This window comes from Heptranchias perlo, chromosome 23 (genome assembly GCF_035084215.1).
Source record: "Heptranchias perlo isolate sHepPer1 chromosome 23, sHepPer1.hap1, whole genome shotgun sequence".
Classification (NCBI taxonomy): Eukaryota; Metazoa; Chordata; class Chondrichthyes; order Hexanchiformes; family Hexanchidae; genus Heptranchias; species Heptranchias perlo.
The window spans coordinates 7,656,322-7,680,020 of record NC_090347.1 but is presented as its reverse complement, the minus strand read 5'-3'; the positions used below and the strand labels follow the sequence as shown (position 1 = coordinate 7,680,020).

The following is a 23,699-nucleotide window of genomic DNA, read 5'->3' as shown; positions in this document are numbered from 1 at the left end:
TGGCTGCAGTGTGTACCATCCACAGGATGCACTGCAGCAACTCGCCAAGACTTCTTCGACAGCACCTCCCAAACCCGTGACCTCTACCACCTATAAGGACAAGAGCAGCAGGTACATGGGAACAACACCACCTGCACGTTTCCCTCCAAGTCACACACCATCCCGACTTGGAAATATATCGCAGTTCCTTCATCGTCGCTGGGTCAAAATCCTGAAACTCCCTTCCTAACAGCACTGTGGGAGAACCTTCACCACACGGACTGCAGCGGTTCAAGCAGGCGGCTCACCACCACCTTGTCAAGGGCAATTAGGGATGGGCAATAAATGCTGGCCTCGCCAGCGACGCCCACATCCCATGAACGAATAAAAAAAAAGAACTTGGCTGAATGCAAATTGTGGTTGTACTTGTAATTCAGAGTCTGCTTTTATTCTGAGAAATATGGTATCTTTGTTCTCCTTTTTCTCATAGCAGATCTAATTCGATTCTTTCAAAACACATCTAACCTCTTTCAGATCCAGTATTGCGTCAACCTCTTGGTGATCGTTATTACAGGAAAAACAATTCTTTTATCAAACCATTGCGACGAAGATGTTGAAAGCAACCTTTCCGCTTCTGACTTTACTGCTATGTAAGTAAGATATAAAAGTTCTTTTATTTTTTCAGCAAAGTAAACATGGGGAGATGATTTCCTCTGTGCATTATGTATAACAAAACTCTAAACCCCTTTATAGAACATGTTTAGAATTTCTTAACACATAGGGGTACAGAGGAAACATTGGTCTTCTCATATCAACAGCTGGCTGTTAGATCAGATCTTTTTTTAAAACAAAAGTATGGAATGATTAATCATTGTAGATTGTAATTTTTAAACTGAGGTGAATGCAAATCTGAATATCTAAACTTCATCGTATTTTCATTATTTCAGGTCAAGCTGGTAAAACAGAGTCACAGCAAGGTAAGGAATGTTTTAAGTTAATCCTTAAAGATTCTGATCTCTGAATATAGGGTTGATTTTAGGAGCAATGCAAAAAGCATTTGATAACAAATGTTTAACTTCAGAAATTTCTATACGGGTCTGTAAAACTCTCTATCATTGCTCGTGGTAAATGAAGGGTTCTAATGGATCCCTCTCTGTTCTGTAAGTGTTACTTTGGTCTATTAAGTCTAAAATGAGTTTAAAACATTGGTGTAGATCTTGACTTTGTGCGATAATGTAAAATGGAAGATAACGAGTCAGTAGTACATCGCTCCCGATTGTTATTTCCATTGAAGTCCATGAAATAAAAAATTGGGAGAGATGTAAAACAGGCTGCTGACTCGCTATCACCCGTTTTGCACTATCACACAAAGTCATGACCTACCCCATTGTGTCTACACAGAGCGTGAACATTTTAATGCGTTTGAGAAATATTATATTTGTTTATTCTATTTGCATATATTTTTGTGGTGAGGCATTCATCAGCCAATCAAATGGTTCTGCTTTTTTATCTTAAGCATCATCATTTTTGTGGTTTTTATCAACAAGAAATGCACTGTAGGAAATTCTCTATAAACTGTTATCTTAAATATATTAGTTGGATATAATTTAATTCTAAATGGAAGTTAATTAAGTGAAAATGTATTTTACAAATGTTCACATCTGTCCAGAAAGCCCATACAATTCCCCCATCATGACAATCAACTGCTACTTAAATGATTCCAAAGTTTTTACCTTAACTACCTATTTGTCAGTCCATTCCATGTATTGATCACTCTGTGTGAAGAAGAACATTCTGACATAACTGCTAAATTTCCCTTTCACTAGTTTGAACCTTTGCCCCTTGACCTATTACATAGAAACATAGAAAATAGGAGCAGGAGTAGGCCATTCGGCCCTTCGAGCCTGCTCCTCCATTCAATATGATCATGGCTGATCCGCTATCTCAATATATTCCCACTCGCTTCCATACCCCTTAATGCCTTTTGTGTCTAGAAATCTATCTAGCTCCTTCTTAAATATATTCAGTGACTTGGCCTCCACAGCCTTCTGTGGTAGAGAATTCCACAGGTTCACCACCCTCTGAGTGAAGAAATTTGCCCTCATCTCAGTCCTAAATGTTCTACCCCATATCCTGAGACCGTGACCCCTCGTTCTGGACCCCCCAGCCAGGGGAAACATCCTCCCTGCATCCAGTCTGTCTAGCCCTGTCAGAGTTTTATATGTTTCAATGAGATCCCCTCTCATTCTTCTAAACTCGATTGAATACAGGCCGAGTCGACCCAATCTCTCCTCATACGACAGTCATTGTCGTGGTTTAGGCTGAAGTAGTGTTCCACATTTACCTTTTCTGTACCATTTACTATCTTATGTACAACTATAATGTCACTTCACAGTCATGCCCTTCCATGCCTGAAAAGCTCAAATTTCTCCAGTCTTTCCTCATAATTCAGTCCTCTGACATTAGGGCTTAGGCTTGTGGCTCTCCCCTGAACTGCCTCCAGGGCTTGAACGTCCATCCCTTGTGTCTCGGTGATTGGAACTGTACACAGTAATTAAGGTGTGGTGTGTTCAGCACACTGTACAGTTCAATAACAGCTTCCTCTGACTTATATTCTATATTTTGGCTCTATCGTTCAGCATTATATTTGCAATGTTGATTGCTGCTGATACACGTTGAGCATCAAATCTACTAAAACTCTTAGATCTCTTTGACCTTTACACTTAGCTACGTTTGCACACATATATATATTTATATGTTTGTTTGGCAGTACTTTTTCAGTTTGAGTCATGTAGTATCTCGAATCCCGGTCCAGACCCCCTACTGAGCACTTGAAATAAGAACAACATAAGAACATAATAAATAGGAGCAGGAGTAGGCCATATGGACCCTTGAGCCTGCTCCGCCATTCAGTAAGATCATAGCTGATCTTCCACCTCAACTCCACTTTCTCACCCGATCCCCATATCACTTGATTCCCTTAGAGTCCAAAAATCTATTGATCTCAGCCTTGAATATACTCAACGACTGAGCATCCACAGCTCTCTGAGGTAGAGAATTCCAAAGATTCACAACACTCTGAGTGAAGAAATTCCTCCTCATCTCAGTCCTAAATGTCCGACTCCTTATCCTGAGACTATGTCCCCTAGTTCTAGACTCTCCAGCCATGGGAAACATCCTCTCAGCATCTACCCTGTCAAGCCCTCTTAGAATCTTATATGTTTCAATGAGATCATCTCACATTCTTCTAAACTCCAGAGAGTATAGGCCCATTCTACTCAATCTTTCCTCATAGGACATCCCTCTCATCCCAGGATTCAATCTAGTGAACCTTCATTGCACCGCCTCTAAGGCAAGTATATCCTTCCTTAGATAAGGAGACCAAAACTGCACACAATACTCTAAGTGTGGTCTCACCAAAGCCCTGTACAATTGCAGCAAGACTTCCTCACTCTTGTACTCCAACCCCCTTGCAATAAAGGCCAACATACCTTCCTAATTGCTTGCTGTACTTGCATGTTAACTTTCTATGTTTCACGTACAAGGACACCCAAATCCCTCTGAACACCAACATTTAATAGTTTCTCACCATTTAAAAAATATTCTGTTTTTCTATTTTTCCTGCCAAAGTGAATAACCTCACATTTCCCCACATTATACTCCATCTGCCACTTTCTTGCCTACTCACTTTACCTAGTGATATCCCTTTGCAGATTCTTTGTGTCTTCCTCACAGCTTACTTTCCCACCTAGCTTTGTATTGTCGGCAAACTTGGATACATTACACTCAGTCCCTTCATCTAAGTCATTAATATAGATTGTAAATATCTGAGGCCCAAGCGCTGATCCCTGTGGCACCCCACTAGTTACAACCTGCCAACCTGAAAATGACCCTACTCTCTGTTTTCCGTCCGTTAACCAATTCTCAATCCATGCTGAAAGCTCTCAACTTTTAAACTCAACGCCGAAAGACTCGGGGTTTAAGCTGATCTGCCAATCAGGAAAAAAGAAAAGAAACTTAATACTAAAGCAGCATTCTGTCCGACTTCAAAGAAAGACCCTCCACAAAGTACTTTAAGCAAGAGGTCAAAGATCCACCAGCAGATCCTGTATTGAAAAAAACAGCTAATCTATCAGTCAGTGAAGGTGCAGAGGACTCGCAGAAAGGACCAGTGGCTGCAGTGGGGTTACATGTGGTTAACCTAACCAGGGACAAGTTAGCTGAGCCCATTCTCAGTAGCAACTTTCCCTCCTAGGTCAATCACTCAAACTTCAAGAAGGGGACTGTAGCCCACTTCCAAAGTCCACCAGCCAGGGCTCCCCTGAACTTCCTCCAGCATGAGCCAGTGCAGTCAGAGGCCTCCTTGCAGCAACAGTGCCCAGCAGAGAAGGAGGTAGGATGCATGACCTCCAAACAGAATGACACCATAGAGAATTGACAAACTGCACAGTTAATAAAAAACAGAGTTAACTGCAATGTCAGGTTGCAAAATCCTCCATCCTTATATATGGAATCTCTCCATAGAACTCTACCGTATGCGAAAGCTCCCAGGTACCCAATCTGCAAACAATCCATGCGGCAACAAAAGAGATAACAAGGATGGACACAGACCCCAAGCTGAAATTGCCCTGACCAACTACAAAGCCCTACTCACAAATTTTGAAAGCTCAATGAGAACTTCAGAAGCACAGTCAGAAACACGCAAACCGAAATCTGTGAGCTTCATGATGCAAATGCAAAGTGCTATCTCCTGAACTAATAATAGCAATATTGCAGAATCTATTCCATACAATACAAGGCATAAGTGATAGGGATAGGGAAATAAACTGGTTGCACCTTCTTTGGAATATATTGACTAGTCTTAATGGTCTGGAATTTCCTCAGAATTACCACCTGTTGTCAAGTTATTTTATGGCGGGCTGTCGAGAGCAGGAAATGTAGCAGGGAGATGCTCGGTCAGGATTTTCTGCTGATAATGATAGCGAATGCTGAATGCTGAATACACCCACCCAAATATGAAATGTTAATGATGGGAACACATCAGATGATGTATTTTCTATCATAACGCCTTAATAATACCGAGCGTGAGGAACACCATTGCATTCCTGGCATCCAAATTTGCTACAGCAGTGGAGGGTTTTTTAAATAAAGGGCTGCATCGCCCAGTCTAATCAAGTGCAAAGTGATTGATTCCACTAGGCAGAGCAGGAAATGTTTTAAAAATTTGTTAAAAATTAGATCAGCTGGCACTGCTGGTCACATAAATGCCGCTGCAGGTGCTGCAGCGATTTAAGGAATTAGAAAGAGCACCTGCCATGAAAATGAGCCTACCACGCAGGTGTATCCACAGGTCTCAGGGAAACGGTGGGCACAAAGACTGCACTGCCACAAATCTTGTTGGATTCCCACTGGATCAAAAATCTAGGCCATTGTCAGAAGGGACATTATGAATGTTGCAGGTTGGGGGAAACAATAGAGGGAGTGGACATTTGTGTCTGCATGTTAGTAATGGGGCTAGTATAACACAGAGAGGACAATTGGACTGTTAAAAAGTACACTTCTGGCCCTGCTTTATTTGAAAGTACTGTCATTTACTGATTGCCACACCATTCTCTAGCTTGTGCTTGAGCCTTGGCCATTTGACCTTCCCCTTCTTCTTTTTCCTGCTTGTCTTCTAGCAAGTCAGCTGGCCAGTTGATCTGCCCAATGAGTGGATGCTCTGTTTAAAGTTGCCAATCATAAATTCCACCAGAATTTATCTGGAGATATGTTGTTCATTGTACTTTCTTTTGGCCTTGGTGCAGGGATTCCAGGCTGATGTTAATACCAGTGTCCAAGGGGTAACCTTGTCCCCCTCCCTTGCCCCCACCAGCAGCCACCTGTCCAATCTCAGAGTCTCCTGAAATAGGGATGGTGCCATCGACTGGCACAAGATGAAAGCATTGTGGCAGCTGCCAGGGTATTGTGAAGTCACTTGGATTATTCTGCTCCTATAGTTGGTCACCACCAGTAAATTGATGGAATGAAAACCTTTCCTTTTGATATACGTCAAGGGGTTGTTGTTAAGGTCCTGAAAGGTACATGTGTGCCAGTGCATCCTGCACTTTAGGGAAGCCTGCAATCTGGTAAAAGTGCTGGGCCCTCTTATTCTGCTGTCTGTTCCCACAAATAAAGTGACAAGAGTAGCCCCTGGTAAGCAAGGCTTCTATGACCTCTTTGATGCACCAATGGTCCAAACTCCAACTAATGTGGACAATGTCACCGGTGATGGCTTAAAGTAATGGACATTGCAACCCTGTGGTAGATCTTGTTTTCAGGTCAGGCTTCACTAGGCGGAAGAACTCTGTCACAGCCTTCCTGGTGAAACAGGGATGGAGAAGACAGGTATCCTCAGACATAGCCAAGTAGGTGTTCCTGGGTTGGAGAACCTAGTTCCTTGGCTGATTGAAGGTGGGCTGCAGATCCTTGAGATGCAAGAGCACTGGCTTTCTTCTCTCTGCTACAACTCCTCTTCCTCCTCCAAATCCAGCACAGCTATTGGAAGACCCAGTGCAATGGCCATGCTCAGCAGTGTGGTTGTAGCTGAGTTGACAGCAAGAATACTGTGGCTGCAGGTCTGTGCAGAAAATTAACAGCAAATAGGGTGTTATGGGGATCGGGCGGGAAAGTGGAGTTGAGGTCAAAGATCAGCCATGATCTTATTTAATGGCAGAGCAGGCTCGAGGGGTCATATGGCCTACTCCTGCTCCTATTTCTTATGTTCTTATGTTCTTAACAATGGAAAAAGGTATTTCACAAGCAACTATGCAAAACAGCAGTATAGCAAGTAAAAAAGATAAAAACACAACTCTTCCAAAAGTTGTCAGTCACATCTTTGAGAGTCTCTTTTCAACCATTCATGGGCTGCCTGGGTTTTAAACAGGTGCACAATGAATAAAGAACAGACCTGTAGGGCCATCAGGAATTCATCACGGAACCTATTAGATAATATTTACATTAAATTGGTGGCCTTAATTATGCCTGTGCACACTTTCAGCGTGGCTCAAGGACTAAACTTTTGAATGTCAAATCTTGCATGTGACGACACGTGCCTACTCACCCAAATCCACATTGCTCTCTCGTTGGAAGCATGGGGCCATTCCATAGCACATTGAGGAATTAGCCCTCAATAGTAAATATCAGCCCAGAATTTCCTCTCTTTTCTTATCATAAAAATTGTGCAATCTGTGTAGATGAAGGAAAACATATAGGATCCAGATCTGCTATATTCTATGTGCACCCCAATTTTCATTGGAAGTTGGGGTTGGCGATTAATCTGTAGCATTACTCCTGATTCAGGCCTGTTTACAGCTGGCATTACTGGCTGCAACAGTAGATCAAGGCAGATGTAAGACTTCTTTGAGTCTTAAAACAACTGTCATTAATTGACCGCTTCAAAAGTAATTTCAATTCTTTTTAAAATTTTGAAATGATGGAAGGGACCTTCACCCAGTATATATATAGTCCATGTGGCAAATTTTTCCTTAGACTTCACACACGCTTCAATATGGGTTTTCCAAAGCGGATTTTTCTGTACACCATTTTAATGGTGGTAGAACAAGAGCAAGGGGATGAGGAATACGGGGAAGCCAACCTCAAGGGATCATAAGGGGAGGATGAGGCCTACGTAATGGGATGAGGAATACGGGGAAGCCAACCTCAAGGGATCATAAGGGGAGGATGAGGCCAAACTTAGAGCTGCCATTGGCCCTTCTACTTCTCTGGCCCAAACAGCATCTGCAGTGTGCCTCCCCATGTAGCCTCCTCAAACATGGGGAGATATGTTTGAGGAGGCTACACTTCACCACAGCAGCTCAGGATGAGCTCTGTCTCCTGCTGCAGCTAGACTTGCAACCCTAACCCTGACCTCTATTACAATCCTATTACAAAACTTCTATTTGCCTACATTACAATAGTGACTACTCAGCACTGTCAGGCTCCATATTCACTCCTCAGCCTTCTGGCTCCCACATGGACTGTGCTTCACCTAGCGACAAAACTTCATTGACACTTTTTATTCCCCTGGGTGGATCTCTCTGGGCTAGTGAATATAAGAGAAGGGCTGATTTTTAGTGTGGATCTGGTGGAGTGACCTGAGGCAGAGGGACCGGCTCCTTTTCTACCTCCTCTTCTGCAGCTTCTTGCTGTTTTTAATCTAGAGGAAAAGAAGATGAAGAAAAGTTAGAACATTTGGTGGACAAACTGAAGTGTGCTGAGTTGCATTTGAAGAAGCATGAACTGGGTGTCTGTGATCCTACACCAAGAGATGGAGAAGCCACAGGTGATCCAGACAAACTTAGAGCTGCCATTGGCCCTTCTACTTCTCTGGCCCAAACAGCATCTGCAGTGTGCCTCCCTAGCAGCTCCAGACCGTTTCCCTCTGTTGGGTGAGAGGCCAAATGTTTGGGGCTACAATGCATAGCCTGAGATTCACAGGGTTATCTGCCACCTTGTCCTGCCAGAAAAAAGATTGAAAGGCGACGCTACGCAAATCATTTGTGAGACATTTTACACACAGAAAGGAATGACAGGAGCTGCATGAAAGAAAGGACAGGTTAAGGGAAGAATGGAAGGGCTTTCATGCATGAGGCATGGTGATGGAAGGTACACTTTTAGGTTTCATGTGGTATAGTGGTGCACATTACAGACCTCTGAAGCAGCACTCGAGTACAGATAGGGTAAAGCTTACCAGGCTGCCACACATATTAAGAAAGAGCTTTAAAGGAGAATGGAGAGGAGTTACCTTACCTTAGATGCCCCGATCAGGTTGTTAAACTTCTTTCTGTACTGCAGTCCTAGGGATCATTGAGGTGGCACTGATAGCCACAGTTACCTCCCTCCACAAGTGTGAACGACTGATTTAAAAAGACTTCTGCCACAGACCCCAAACAGTCTAAGTCTCATGCGTTACATCTCATTGAGGAGCACATCCAGGTCCAACTTCGAAAAATTGGCTGCTCCTCGCTGCCATCTTCCTCTGCTTATTTTCCAATCCTCTTCCAGTGCTGCCATTGCCTCTTTAAGCAGCAGCAGGGTCTTATATCCTGTTGCTGCATCACTTCTCCAACCATTCCATGAGGTTTCCTCCCCTTGCCCCCCTCACATCCTTCTCTAATTCCAGGCAGGAGTTACACTCACTGCCCATCTGTAATTATGCAAATGCATGACCCCAGGATTTGTGTTGGGGTAAGTGTCAAGGCCAATCAAAGGGCAGAGGTCCTGCCCCATTGCACTTCTGGTGGTGCAGTGACACCCTCTGGAATTCATTGGCTATTATATATAATAGTACTCTTCAGTTACCCAGGAAACAAAAAACATAACTATTTTGGGGTTTGGTTATTGCAGCAATGTCTCAGTCTTCTGTATAGAATTGCTCTAAAATACATAACTAGGAATAAACACTAATAATGTACCCCAACTTTGGTTTCTGTGCAGGTACTGCATAGGGGGGAAAAATCAATCTATAAATAGAAGCTAATTTATGTTCCTGTTTTTCTCTCACAGGTGTGACTATAAACAATGTACATATAAAATCTGACCCTGAATATTCGGAAAATGTTGAAGAGGGAAGCACCATTATCCTGACTTGTTCAGCAGATATCACTATACCTCCTGGTCTACCATCTCAGATTTCATACTTGTTTTATAAGGGAGAAAATGAAGATATCCTACTGGAAAATGACACGTCTCATACACGGTATACTATAGAATCTGCCCGAGCATCACATTCCGGATACTATCATTGTGTTGTGGCTGCAGGAAGTAAAAGGGAAAAAAGTCAACCAACATTTGTAACAATTAAAGGTAATGTGAAATATGAAACATATAACAGCACAACACGAAATATAAAGAAAGAACTTGTATTTATGTAGCACCTTTCATGATCTCAGGATGTCCCAAAACGCTTTAAAGACAATGAAGTACTTTTGAAGTGCAGTCATTGTTGTAATGTGGGAAACATGGCAGCCAATTAGTACACAGCAAGGTCCCACAAACAGCAATGTGATAATGACCAGATAATCTGTTTTAGCTGTTGGTTGAGAGATAAATATTGGTCAGGGCACCAAGAAGAACTCCCCTGTTCTTCTTCGAATAGTGCCATGGGATCTTTTACATCCATCTGAGACGGGACCTCAGTTTAACATCTCATCTGATAGGCACCTTTGACACTGCAGCACTCCCTCAGTACTGCACAGAAGTGCCAACTAGATTATGTGCTCAAGTCTCTGGTGTGTGACTTGAACCCATCACCTTCTGTATCAGAGGTGAGACTGCTACCACTGAACCTATGGCTGACACCTATGGGACCAGTACCAAGATTCCAACCAAGGTGTTCCCAATGGGTATTTTTGATTATTACTGTTGTAGAACAAATTGGGGGATGGGAAGAATGCCTCTGTGCACTATATTTAATGAAGTCATACATCATTCATAAATAGCATGTTTATGATGTTGTTACACGCAGAGAACAGAGGAAATCTTCCCTTCTGGGATTTGCCTTTTAATTTTATACAAATTTAAGGTAACATGATCAAAAGCAAAATACTGCTGATGCTGTAAACAGAAAATGCTGGAAATTCTCAGCAAGCATCTGTGGAGAAAGAAACAGAGTTAACCTTTCAGATCGATGACCCTTCGTCATAACCGGAAGAAATTGAAGGTTAAACAATTTTTAAGCAAGTACAGAACCAGGAAAAAGAAGGGAGGAAGGGGAGGGGAGGAAAGAACAAAAGGGAAGATCTCTGATAGGGTGGAGGGCCGGAGTGATTAAATGACAAAAGGGATGATGGTGCAAGGCAAGGAGGGTGGTATAGGGACAAGTAAAGAAACAAAAGATGGGTCTAGAGGAGCTGTAATTGGCAACAGCAGAACCATTACCAGCACCTACTGTCCAAAAAAATGGGAGCAGTGGTTATGATCTTAAGTTATTGAAATCAATGCTGAGTCCAGAAGGTTGTAAAGTGCCTACTCGAAAGATGAGGTGCTGTTCCTCGAGCTTCACTGAAGCAGTGTAAGAGGCCGAGGACAGAGAGGTCAGAGTAGGAGTGGGACGGGTAATTAAATTGACAAGCGACCGGCAGGTCAGGGTCACGTTTGCGGACTGAGCGGAAGTGTTCAGCAAAGCGATCACCCAATCTGCGCTTGGTCTCTCCAATGTAGAGGAGACTGCGTTGTGAGCAGTGAATACAGTATACTAAATTGAAAGAAGGTCACATGATCCTTGCCAATACGAAATGGAGAACAACTGTATAGTTCAGTGTAGCAATGTCCTCTGTATAGCTCCAAATTCAGCTTTGCAATTTTTGACACTTTTATAATCCAGCTGAAGAGTGAATGATTCTTTAAATCGATTTACCCAAACAGATTTTACATATAAAAACAATGCACTTCCATTTGTATCGTAAATGCAAATTACACCATTCCTCATTGATACTCTCCCAGCTCACCTCCTCTCAGAATGCTAATATATACAGATAGTGAGAGAGTGTGTGTGCGTGTGTGTGTTCGGGGGGGGGGGGGGGTGCGAGAGTGAGTGTATGCAAATGTGCATTTGCACATCAGGAAATCTGGGAAGTAAGATGAATGAGGATGCTTTGGAAGAATTTGCAGTCAAGACCAATTAAGACCAGCTGTTCTTTTCTGTTTTTTAAATGATCCTTGTCACTCTTTTGGATTTTCCATCTCCCATCTCAGGTGGACATCCTAGTTGTGCCATAAATGCCATAGGAGCCAACCTGAAATGCCCTGACCCCAGAAGGTTGGCTAGAGTTAGAAGTGCAAATTACAGACAGGTGGAAGTCCCACCAACCCAACGTTCCACTGCCATTGCATCAGAAAGGGCTTTGTTTTGCTCCCAGATAGTATGACTGCAAATTCTCTGGTATTTCAACAGAGACTGTGTTTTCTCTAATCTCCTTTGTAATTCAGAATTCAATTTCACGTAATACAAATAATAGCTCCTCCAGACACAAAGTGGAATTTCAACTTGATCTGAACAGATTGTTTCTGAAAATAGGGTGAGAGATAGCAAGATGGAGTGGTTTAGGGATTGAGCTTCATTATTAGGACCGAGACAACTGAAGGCTGTGCCACCAATATGAGAGAGAGGGGATGTCAAGAAAGCCACAATCAATAGAGCATAGGATGTGCACTATTACATATGACAAGAGGAGGTTGCAGAGGTAGGATGGGGTGAGACCTTGGAGGGATCTGTCAAAAATGATTTCAATCTGTTGAGAACTAGGAGCCTTGGTGACATTGTCAACCTTCATTCATTGGAAGCATTGGGCTGTAAGTTGTGCCCTCCTTTCTCTGGTCTGCTGGCTGCCTTGTTCCACATCTTTGCCTTCTTGTGCAGCCTCCTCATGCTGTGAAGACTGATGCTCCCACCCACCCCCACTCCCCACACCCCACCCCCACCTCTCCAACGCCTTCATCATCCCCTTCAGCTTCTGGAAGCAATAAGCCTTTCTGCATTGCAATATTATGTAGCATGCAGCAAGCTACAGTGATTCAGGAGACTCTCGCTGAGCTATATTGCAGAGTTCTACCAGATTTATGCAGCACCTAAAACAAGACTTCAGAATACCTATTGTCTATTCCATCACACTTCTTGTACTGACATGAGCCTCATTATATCTGTTGTCCCCTTTAGTCTGCAGAAGCCCTACTGACGTTATAAGCCCTGATCACCAATCAACCATCCTCATACACGGTTCCAAGTCATGTAAGCTGGCATGGTAGATTGTCGCATGATGAAATCATGATAACAGTTTCCTGAGTATTAGTTTGCACATGCAGGATAAGGTGATTGGCATTGCACACTAGCAGCACATTAATGGAATGAAATTGAGAAGGTTGTCGTTTAGGGCTTTGACTGTCACATGCATTCTGTCCTGTGATCCTTGCATCTATGGACTAGAATAGCTCGCACTCTTTGTTTCTTTGGTTCCATCACAAAGGATGTGAACTGCACTACCCGCCTGAACAGAGTATCAGTCACCTTCTTTATGCAATGGTGAGCTGCTGCCTGACTAATGCGGCAAAGATCACCAACTGCTGCCTGGAAGGATCCAATTGCAAACAAATTCAAGGTAGTGGTAACTTTGACTGGTACAGACAATGCTGTTCTCCTGATGGAAGTCAGCTGCTGTTCTTCAGCCAGCAGTTAACATATCTTCCCAACTCCCTTTGGAAGGGAGCGCAGCCACAGTGATGATTATGTGTGAAAACTTAACAGACATAAATGCTTTGGAAGGATTCAAATAACTTTCCACCATCTACAAGACACAAGTCAGGAGTGTGATGGAATGCTCTCCACCTGCCTGGATGAGTGCAGCTCCAAAAACACTCAAAAAGCTCAACACCATCCAGGACAAAGCAGTCCGCTTGATTGGCACCCCATCCACCACCCTAAACATTCACTCCCTTCACCACCGGCGCACCGTGGCTGCAGTGTGTACCATCCACAGGATGCACTGCAGCAACTTGCCAAGGCTTCTTCGACAGCACCTCTCAAACCCGCGACTTCTGCCACCTAAAAGGACAAGGGCAGCAGACACATGGGAACAACACCACCTGCCCGTTGCCCTCCAAGTCACACACCATCCCGACTTGGAAATATATCGCCATTCCTTCATCGTCGCTGGGTCAAAATCCTGGAACTCCCTACCTAACAGCACTGTGGGAAAACCTTCACCACACGGACTGCAGTGATTCAAGAAGGCAGCTCATCATCACCTTCTCAAGGGCAATTAGGGATGGGCAATAAATGCTGGCCTTGCCAGCGATGCCCACATCCCATGAATGAATAAAAGAAATTAATAAAGATGGCCCTGGGTCTCAAATCATTCTGATGTGAGAAGAGACTCCCTTTCCCATTATAAAAATTAAAACTGAAAGGGACTTGATTCAATATTTTAAAGTTATGACAGGAGTTGTTAAGGGGATGCAGAGTAGTTATTTGTAAATAATCAGAAGCGGTTAGAGGGAGGAGATAGATTATAAGCTGAGAAAAGGACAAGCTCAACATGATTTTAAACTCACTGAACAGGCTGCCACCATATGTAGGAAATGTGGACTCGGTTGCAGTATTCAAAAAGGAAACAGGCAAATTTCCTGACTGAATCATGAATCATGAGCAATATCTGCCTAACAGAGAGGTAGGAAAGATAAAATGGTCTTTTGAGGTGCAGAATATGGACCATAAACAAAAAGGAAAGCTGGAACAGCTGGATGGGTTTTTTCTTTCCTATTTGCTTTGGCACAAAACAGATTTCAAATGGCATGAAATGTTTTAATTTCCTGTTTTTATACATTAGGAAAATTACAGAGTCCTGTACTCACCATACATCCGATGGAGGTGACTATTGGAAATTCAACCGAGCTGCGCTGTGAAACATCTGGAGAAAATTCTCCTTTCACATTCATATTCTATAAATATAAAAACGAACAACAAATCCGCCTCGGTGAGATAAAAGACACCAAAATAACTATTGCAACATACCCACTGAAAGTGGCAGAAAATACAGAGAAAGTGTATAGCTGTAAAGTCCAAGGGACCAACATGGATAGTACCTCAAACTCCAGTAAAAAAGTACAGATCACTGTACAAGGTAAGTTAACTCAGGCATAATGAAATACCTCCAAAGTTAAAGATATTATCACTTCTATTCTTGTAATTCTTTGTGCTACATTGTATTTATGTGGATCCCAAAATTCCACAGGGGTTCTCCTGGTCTCCCACCATAACTCCAGCAGGAGGCCAGTGGAATCCCCAAAAAAACAGTAGAAACACGGCATAACCATATACTGTAATGCATTTAAAAACTATGGCCCTGAAATTCTGCATGAGTTCTCCCAGGTCCCCTGCTGTAATTTTAGCAGAAGACTGGTGGAACCCTCAAAAAATGGTGGCAACCCAGCGTAACCAGGTTACGGTGTCTTCAGCCTCCACCACAAACTCCGTACTCTTGCCACCAATTCCATTCCTCAGACGTAACCTCGGCATCCTGTTCGATCCCGAGCTGAGCTTCCGACCTCATATCCTCTCCATCACAAAGACCGCCCCCACTTTCACCTCAGTAATTTTTGCCACCTCTTCCCCTATCTCAGTCCATCTGCCACTTAAACCCTGATCCATGCTTTTGTTACCTCTAGACTCAATTATTCCAATGCTCCCCTGGCTGGCCTCCCATCCTCCACCCTCCTTAAACTTCAGCTCATCTAAATCTCTGCCACCCATATCCTATCAGGCACCAAGTCCCGCTCACCCATCACCACTGGACTTGCTGACCTACTTTGGCTCTCTGTCCCCCAAGGTCTCCAATTTAAAATTCTCATCCTAATGTTTAAATGCCTCCATGGCCTCACCCCTCCCTATCCGTAACCTCCTTCAACCTTACAATCCCTCCCAAACTCTCCATTCCTTCGACTATGGCCTTTTGTGTATTTCCCCCCCTTCACCCCACCATTAGCGGCCATGCCTTCAGCTGCCTAGAATCCTCCTTCTTCTTCAAGAATCCCCCTAAAACTCACCACTTTGACCAAGTTTTTGGTCCCCCACCTCCCCCCAATATATCGTTCTTTGGCTCGGCATCCATTCATTTCTGATTATGCCTCTGTGACGGGCTTTGGGACATTTTTCCACATTAAAGTAAGTTGTTGTTGTTGCTGCTGCTGCTGCTCACATACATTTATTCAGACAGGCACAAGCCTGGATTTGTAGGTTCAGGTCATTAGCATGGTCCCAACATGCCGCAGATGCAGAGTTGCCTTCCGCAGGGCTTTGGACCTAGAAACAGGCATGGAATTACAGGCACAGATCCAGGCCTGAATATCCATAGGGAAGCTGAAAGAAAAAGGTTTTACTTTTTAGATCCCCCTCTCCTGTCTGCCCTCTCAGATCCTCCTACTTCCAACTACTTCTGGTGCCCCTCCATTTGGGCATCCTTCCAGTGAATCTGGAAGAAAATTAAGAGGGAAAGCCTGAGATACCTGCCTCAGAATCCCATTCCTCGTGGTACAAGAATCGCACAACCTCCCCGCCCCAGCCCGGCCCACTTCCTCCCAGTTAACATTCTACCTCCACTCACTCTCACAAGATACTCGACTGTACACTGTACACTGTACAGACCAATATTTCCCACCCACCTTCATGTAGTGATGAGGAATCCCACCTTCTTCATCATTTTCTGTTTCTTAATGCACAAGCATCAGCAAAAAGGAGATTCATACTAATGGACATTTTAATTTTATTGTGGGATAAACTGTACACTTAACAGTTCTTTCCCACCTTGCATTACAACAAACTTGATGTGCATGAATATATTCGGTTTGAAAGAAAGGCTCTATTCAGCAGAAACTTCTTTACCCAGAGAGTGGTTAGAATGTGGAACTCGCTACCACAAGGAGTAGTTGAGGTGACTAGCATAGATTCATTTAAGGGAAAGCTAGATAAACACATGAGGGAGAAAGGAACAGAAGGATATGTTGATGGGGTTAGATAAGAAGGGTGGGAGGAGGCTTGTGTGGAGCATAAACACCAGCATGGACCTGTTGCGCTGAATGGCCTGTTTATGTGCTATATATTCTATGTAATTCTATGTAATCCTTGAAAATTCTGAAACATCTAACAGCACAATGCACTGCATAGTTCCACCATGCTGTGTGACAGAGGTGTTGAGCAGAGACTAGGGCCTCGAAATTCCTCATGGGGTTTTCCGCTGATTCCTTCATAACTCTGGCGGGTCCAGCAGAAACCAGTAGAAGATGGCAGGGGCTCAGTCATGCTAGCTCTTCGACATTTCTGGGATTTTCCAGGCAGCCTTGTAATGGCCAAAACCTCCGCCCACCCGTTACAAGGCAAATGATGTCTGGGGCAGCTCCAGAGGTGGGGACACCCTACACTGGGACTTCCCACTTCCCCAGCTCAGTCAGGACCTGGCTTTGAACCGGAGGCTGGTACGCCAACTTAGATGAGGCGTATGGGCCTCCAGATGGGCGGAGATGGGCCCCTCCTATGGGAGGGAGAGCCGGCAAGGTTAGCAACCTAGACCCCTGAAGACTGGACAGATTTTTTTTTTGCAAAATAGAATTGAGATCAGCTCCCTTACACAGGAGCTGCTAGCCTCGTGCAAATTAGGTGCCCTCCCACTTATCTCTTAAACCGGCAGAGTCATTGCTGGAGGGCACCAATTGATTTTCAGGGCCTAGGAGCTTCCCTGTTTCTACAGGAAAGGAAAATCAGCAATTCTCCTCAGCTGGCAAAGACTGAGAGACAGGCACTCCAGCTGTGCTCTTGGCCAGGAAATGGTACAGAGTGAACTAACAGGAAAGCAATAAGTTAAAAATCAGGGAAGAATAAATATGTTAATTTTGTAAAGATATCAACCACTGTTACCCAGTGTTTACCCACTATATCTAACTTATCATTTCAGATCCATTTTCAGATCCGGAATTTACAATTGAACCCTCAAATGAAATATTTGAAGGCGATAAGCTAACCATGACATGCATTGTTCAGCTTATATCTTCGAATCCAGGTGTACAACCTCAATTAACAATTGTGAAGGGTGTGACTCCAATAAATACAAATGCTATTAGTGATTTTGCAGTGGAAGTTTCTAAAACAGCAACTGCAAATGATACAGGAGAATACAAGTGCAATGCAAAATGGAATGATGCATTGAAAAGTATGAAAAGACAGGTGATTGTGACAGGTAAGACTGATATTTACTATGATTTGGGAAGTACAGAGCCCAAAATGCTCTTGGTGACTATAAACTGAGCAATGTTATTGGTGTCAGGAATCAAAGCAGGCAGTGGCACCTGGGTTTGCAGACAATGGGGGGAAATTTCCTTGAGCTCCTCCTGCTTTCCGGGGTTTCTGCTGAAGTAACAGCGACGGAGCAGGAGAAGCCCCAAGGAAATTCACCCCTTTTATTTTCTTGCTTTTGCTGCATGCCCTGAAAATTCCTTTACATCACTTTCTATTTTGCTAATAACCAGCCAGAGTTTTTGAGCCTTTCAGTATTGCCATGTTTTGTGGTTATTGACAACCTCTAAATAAGATTTATTATGGGAATAAAAACTGGAATAAATAGTTGCAGCAGGCCAGAGGGGAGATATTCCTCTTCCCGACAACTGTGAAATGCTCAGTCGACAGTGCAGTGAAGAGGAAGGAGGGCCGGAGACCTGTTATATCAGATCCCCATTCCCAATGCGCTACGCCAAGATTTTGCGGCATCCCTTGATGTGCTGTAATGGGCGGGCCCAGAATAACCATTCAAACAAAGTGGGAGGGGGCATTCCCACCTTCCAGTCTCAGTTTCCTGCTCGTCCAACTGTTGGGTGTCGGACGAAACAAGGTATTGGAACTTGCACCAGGACTCCCAGACACTGGAAGATCTGCAGTGGCCCCAGGGGCAGCCCAAAGATTTTAGATAAGTTAATTTGTTCTTTTCAAAACCCTGCCCCCAAGACGATCTACCCATGCCAGCAGCTAGGAGCACAGCTGCAGGCATCTCAGCTGCTCAAAAATTCCTCACAATTTGAGGAACTTTTGCCCCCTATTTAGCCACTTACCTTTAACGGACTGCATTGCTTTAAATTTCAGCTAGGGCATGATTTAGTGGTACCCTCATTAGGCTAGCCCCTTGCACAAAGCCAAAGCTGCACAAACAGCTATGAATAGTTATGCAAAAGGTCTGACGCTACAATATTGGCTAACTTTGCGCTAGCAGCGTTACCTAGGGCCAGAAAACTGACAGTGAGACACACTGGTCTCGATTTTAACCCTACTCCCCCCCCCCCCCCCACCTGATGGGCTGGAGAGGGTCAGGGCGGTGGGAGGGAGTTAAAATATCGGGATTGAGCAGCCTGACCCCAACCCAACCCCATTCAGGCCCGATTAAAATTTAACAAACAAACATCAGACCATCGACAAAGCACCTGTAAAAGGCAGGCAGGGGCCTAATTAACATTCAAAAGTCGTGACCCGATAACTTAAATTTATCATTGAGTGAGGGGGAGGCCCGCGCTGTGGAATTCCCGGCAGCAGTTCCGAGACGGGAGGTGCTTTTTCGCACTCCTTTTGGGCCAGGAGGCGCAGGAGTGATCCCCCAAGACTCACAAGTAAGCCTTTGGCCTCTCCCAGCCTGGATCACAGCCCCGATGTTCTCACCCCCACCTCCCGATGGGAAGACTGTGGCCCCGTTGTTCTCGTTTCCCCCGCCCTTTGGCGGCCCCATTGTCCTCGCTCTCCCCCCCTCCCGATGGCGGCCCGGAGCCTTCATCCTGTACTGACCGCTGGGAACTATCCTCACGGGGCTCCAGCTGCGGCCTTCTGCCGCTTGCTCGCGCTCCTGCCGCCAGCCGGGCTGCCAATTTGTTGGGCTGTCAGGCAGGAGTCTGCAGCAGATTATTTAAATGAGGCCGCCGTTAAGATCGGCAGGGCCTCCACGTCTCCAGCCATGCCGGGTTTTCCCTGCGCTACCGCACTCCCCCGACCTCCCTGTTAATATCAGAGCCGTTGTGTCTGATGGTCTTATTTGTTGTTTTTTATAACAGTACCAGTTTCCAAACCAACTTTAAAGTCAACTCCCACTGATGGTAATGTGGTGAAATATGGTAATGTATCTCTTACGTGTGCTGTGTCGAAGGGATCTTGTCCAATAACTTACAAGTTTTACAAAGAAATATCAGGAGTACCTTTACATCAAAGAACGTTAAATTCAACTGAAGCAGTCCATTACATTATCTCAGTTAACAATGAACACAGTGGAATGTATTCCTGTGAGGCATCAAATTCTGCAAATCAAAGAACTCAAACGAAAAAGAGTCAGAATGTTACTATAACTGTAAAAGGTAAGATCACTGTATCTGTTTTCTTCCAGTAAATTCTTCTAAATTAAACTGTACCTGGAATTCTTGTGCAGTGATTGCTAGCCATTTAATTTTTTAATTAAATCTTGTCCAATTGCTGTATAGAGATAATATCTGTGAGCTGATAGGGAATTCGGGAGAAACATCTTTACCCAGAGAGTGGTTACAATGTGGAACTCGCTACCACAAGGAGTAGTTGAGGCGACTAGCATAGTTGCATTTAAGGGGAAGCTAGATAAACACATGAGGGAGAAAGGAATAGAAGGAAATGTTGATGGGGTTAGATGAAGAAGGGTGGGAGGAGGCTCGTGTGGAGCATAAACACCGGCATAGACCTGTTGGGCCAAATGACCTGGTCCTATGCTGTATATTCTATGTAATTCTATGATAGTGGAAGAGCAATATTACTGTTGACAGTAACTGGAGATTACACATGGGCAGTAGCAGTGGAAAGTAATATCTACACGCATATCATTTTCTCCCTGTTCCCAAGTACTCTGGGGAAGGAGAAAGACCTCAAAAAAGTGCAGTAAGAGATCAACATTCCCCACAATACAGGTTTTCCTTTTTCTGGTCCAGATGCTATTGGCATCTGAGACAAGGTTAGAGGATGCTGGTGTTCCCTGTCCTCTCTACAGTTTTATTTGGCCTAGAGTTTTGTTTTCAGTGGGAAGACTGGAGCTAAATGGTGTAAACGACTCCCTCACAATCCATTAAAAGGGAATTTTATTATAAAGGAGGGTATTGGCTGGTCAGTGCAAAGCAGTGGCAGGTGAGAAATGTCTACTTGGTAAATATTTATGGCCTGGAATTTCCTGGATTGCATTTACAAAGAAATTATGCTGCAGTTTCTGCCGGTTTTAATAGAACTATTTAAATGAGCAACAGAGAATTTTGGCGGACGTAACTCAGAAGCAGCACGAACGATTGAGGAAATCTGCGCGAGTGACAACGTTTCAGCATAAAACCGGCATAAATCAGTTACACGAATTTCCTAACAAAGCCACTCTTACGCCATAGTCACACCATAACTTTCCAGGAAATTCCGGACCTATGTGTTTACATTCAGACATCCCCATAACTAGGGCAAAATACTAACTAAATAATTGCCCTATTTCTGATATTATTGATAACGATGTCTACTTTCAGCAGCCATGGAGAAAATCCAAGCTGTGTGAATTCACAATGAAATAACAATAACTGTTGGGGCATGTACTGCATGATGCACGCAATGTTTTATAATCTGATGTTGAAATATCCATTTTGGTTTTCAAAGATAATTCAATATTCAAAGGAATTCAAATCTGCAGTGGGTTTTGTATTCTATTGATTTGTGTGTACAGTATGTACATAAATTACTAATATTCAGTTAATAACTCTCAACTTCACGGCTTCCAAACTCTTCTAACACCACACACTGTGTTTGTTCATTAACTCTGTAACATTTATAAATTCTAATAGAAGTCTCATCAACATTCAAACAGAATACCTCTCATCATACTGTTGGTATTTTGAATGGCATTGGACATATTGCTCCTCACCGACCACCTTTAGTTCCCTTCCACACAATGTCTTCAAATCAACGTTTACTCCTTCAATGGATGCCAGGATAGGGCATTTGGAATGTGGATGTCTCCATAACTCTTGTGTCCCCAATAGAACAATGAGTGATGCACTACCAGATGAGAGTGAACTGTATAAGAATAATAATTTTCCTTTAAATTAATTTGTACTCATCAATGTGAGTTAAAGCATTCCCAGAGAATTTAATTACTTTCCACCTTTGCTCCCACATCAGCATCAGATGTAGCACAGATCAGTTCCATGGTAAAGCTCCCTCTTCTCCGCCTCAACTTCTTAATCCAGAATTCAGAACAGCAGTCCTATTGCAATTGTGTGGCATTTCATTTTCTATGCATCTTCTCCAGAGCCGATTGATGTCAAGCTATATATAAGGGCTTGCTGTGGACTCACAATTATTGAAAATTAGACAGAGACAGCTCAAAGTCATTTCACTTGGAGGGGTAGATTATTGTCTTTACTGCCTGGGCAAGGTTGGAGCACACAGCTCTTACAGAACCCATTGAAATTATTGGAAGGAAAATCCAACAAGTTCTGTTAATGGCGTGCGATCCCCCCACTGAATAAATCTTTCTGCGCTATGCCTAAGAGCTGTGCCTGAAACATTAAATCTTCATTTCTTTGCAGACCCTGCCTGACTTTGAGTGTTTTCATCATTTTCTGTTCTTATTTCAGGTGTTAATATGCTAATATTTTAATTGCAACCGTATTTATCTGCTAAATTTGTTCTGTAAAGGGTCCATTGAGTTCAAAGGGCTTTTTCTTTACTTGGTGATAAATGGATTGTTCTAGCAGCTATTGGATGGGCAATAGTTGCCCCTTTTGGAATTTTTGAATAGGTGTGTTTGCATATATTTCTGTTTAGCCGTATACATAATTCTCAATTTATTGAATTGAGTGGATCACTGGGTTGTCATCTTGGAGAGTTTTTGGGAAGTGCAGCCCGATTGTCTTTTGAAATTCTATGGATGATTGACAGCCTGGCACAATTATGAGAGATACTTACTTTGATTTTCCTTGTCCTGGTTGAACTTCACACAGCACTAAAGGTATATCTCTGGAAGCATGCACCCAGTTGAGCAGTCCTTCTGTAGCCAGAGAGAGAGAGATTGATAGGAGTCATGTGAGAACTTAGGTAGTGAACCTCAGGTAAAGTTATTGTCAAAGGACCATGGCCTAAATTTTAACCTGGAGCCGGGAAGAGGGTGGGGGGGAGCAATTCCTGATGGGAAACTCGAAAGTACGGGTTTCCCGGACATCCTTACAATTTTGACGTAAGGATGTCTTTTATTTTTTTTGTCGGTTTCCGGCTGCCGTCAGTCGGATGGGAGAAGAGCAAGGAAGTGGATGCGAGCAGCTAAGTCTTAGATGGGGGGGGAGGGGGCCATCGGAATCGGAGGTCATCAGGGGAGTTGGTCATCAGGGGGTTCATTCATCGTGGTGGGGGGGGGTCAGACATTGTGGAGGGGGTTCGGAGATCATGGGGGGGGTATCGCTGCAGGTAGGCTTGTTGGGCCTGGGTGAAGTACTCCTGCTCCTCCGGGCCCACAAGCTGTCAATAAGGGCACTAACCTGCTGTTTCAGGCCTTCTCGCCTCCTCTCACATGGAATGAAGTAGTAGGCCCGGGAATCCCGGCCCCCAGGAGTTAAAAATAAAAAAGCTGTAAAAATGAAGGCCCACAGCCTCTTTGAAAGCTTTCACTGACCAACCCCCAACTTGCCTCCTAAGAGCAGGTTAGTCGCCCACCCCTCATCCTGCTTCCGTTAAAACCGGAAGTGGGCGGGTCAGGGTCGAGTTTTAGTTTCTTTACAATTTTTACCTTCCCACCCACCCCCAACCCACCCGTTCGTGGGGTTAAAATGTAGGCCTATGTCTCAGGTCCAATTTCATTTTTAGTTTTAGTGCAGAGACACAACTGCTTTTTCTATTATTTGAGGATAAATAGTTATATTCCATATATTACTGGAGAACTGCTGTTTTTCTTTGTTACTGCTTACTTTTTTTTATTAGTTCTTGGGATGTGGGGGACGCTGGCAAGGCCACAGTTATTGCCCATCACTAGTTGCCCTAAGAAGGTAGTGGTGGGTCTTCTTGAACCCCTGCAGTAGTGATGGTGCTCCCATGATGGCGTTAGATAAGAAATTCCACGATCATGACCAGTGATGATAAAGGAATGGTGGTATATATGTAAGTCAGGCTGATGTGTGCCCTGGAG

General features: G+C 43.8%; 1 protein-coding gene and 1 long non-coding RNA gene across 10 annotated transcripts in view; one reads left to right on the top strand and one right to left on the bottom strand.

Annotated features, from left to right (window-relative positions):
• Positions 1-453: 453 nt before the first annotated feature.
• pecam1a (platelet and endothelial cell adhesion molecule 1a) overlaps positions 454-23,699 on the top strand; it is an 80,992-nt gene continuing 57,746 nt past the window's right edge. For 3 of the 9 annotated variants that reach the window (XM_068003929.1, XM_068003925.1, XM_068003922.1), the window contains exons 1-6: positions 474-629; positions 927-956; positions 9,523-9,822; positions 14,340-14,633; positions 17,457-17,738; positions 19,588-19,884. In XM_068003929.1, the coding sequence (XP_067860030.1) occupies positions 590-629; positions 927-956; positions 9,523-9,822; positions 14,340-14,633; positions 17,457-17,738; positions 19,588-19,884 (1,243 nt within the window). In that variant the 5' untranslated portion in view covers positions 474-589. Of the gene's footprint in view, positions 630-926; positions 957-9,522; positions 9,823-14,339; positions 14,634-17,456; positions 17,739-19,587; positions 19,885-23,699 lie in introns of all 9 variants that reach the window. The other 6 variants (XR_010966944.1, XR_010966945.1, XM_068003928.1 and 3 more) reach the window with 4 other exon arrangements.
• On the bottom strand, positions 5,525-8,715 carry LOC137341358 (uncharacterized). Its single transcript, XR_010967011.1, has 2 exons — positions 8,112-8,715; positions 5,525-6,595 (listed from the first exon to the last, which is right to left on the bottom strand). It is a non-coding gene; the product is annotated as an uncharacterized lncRNA (long non-coding RNA).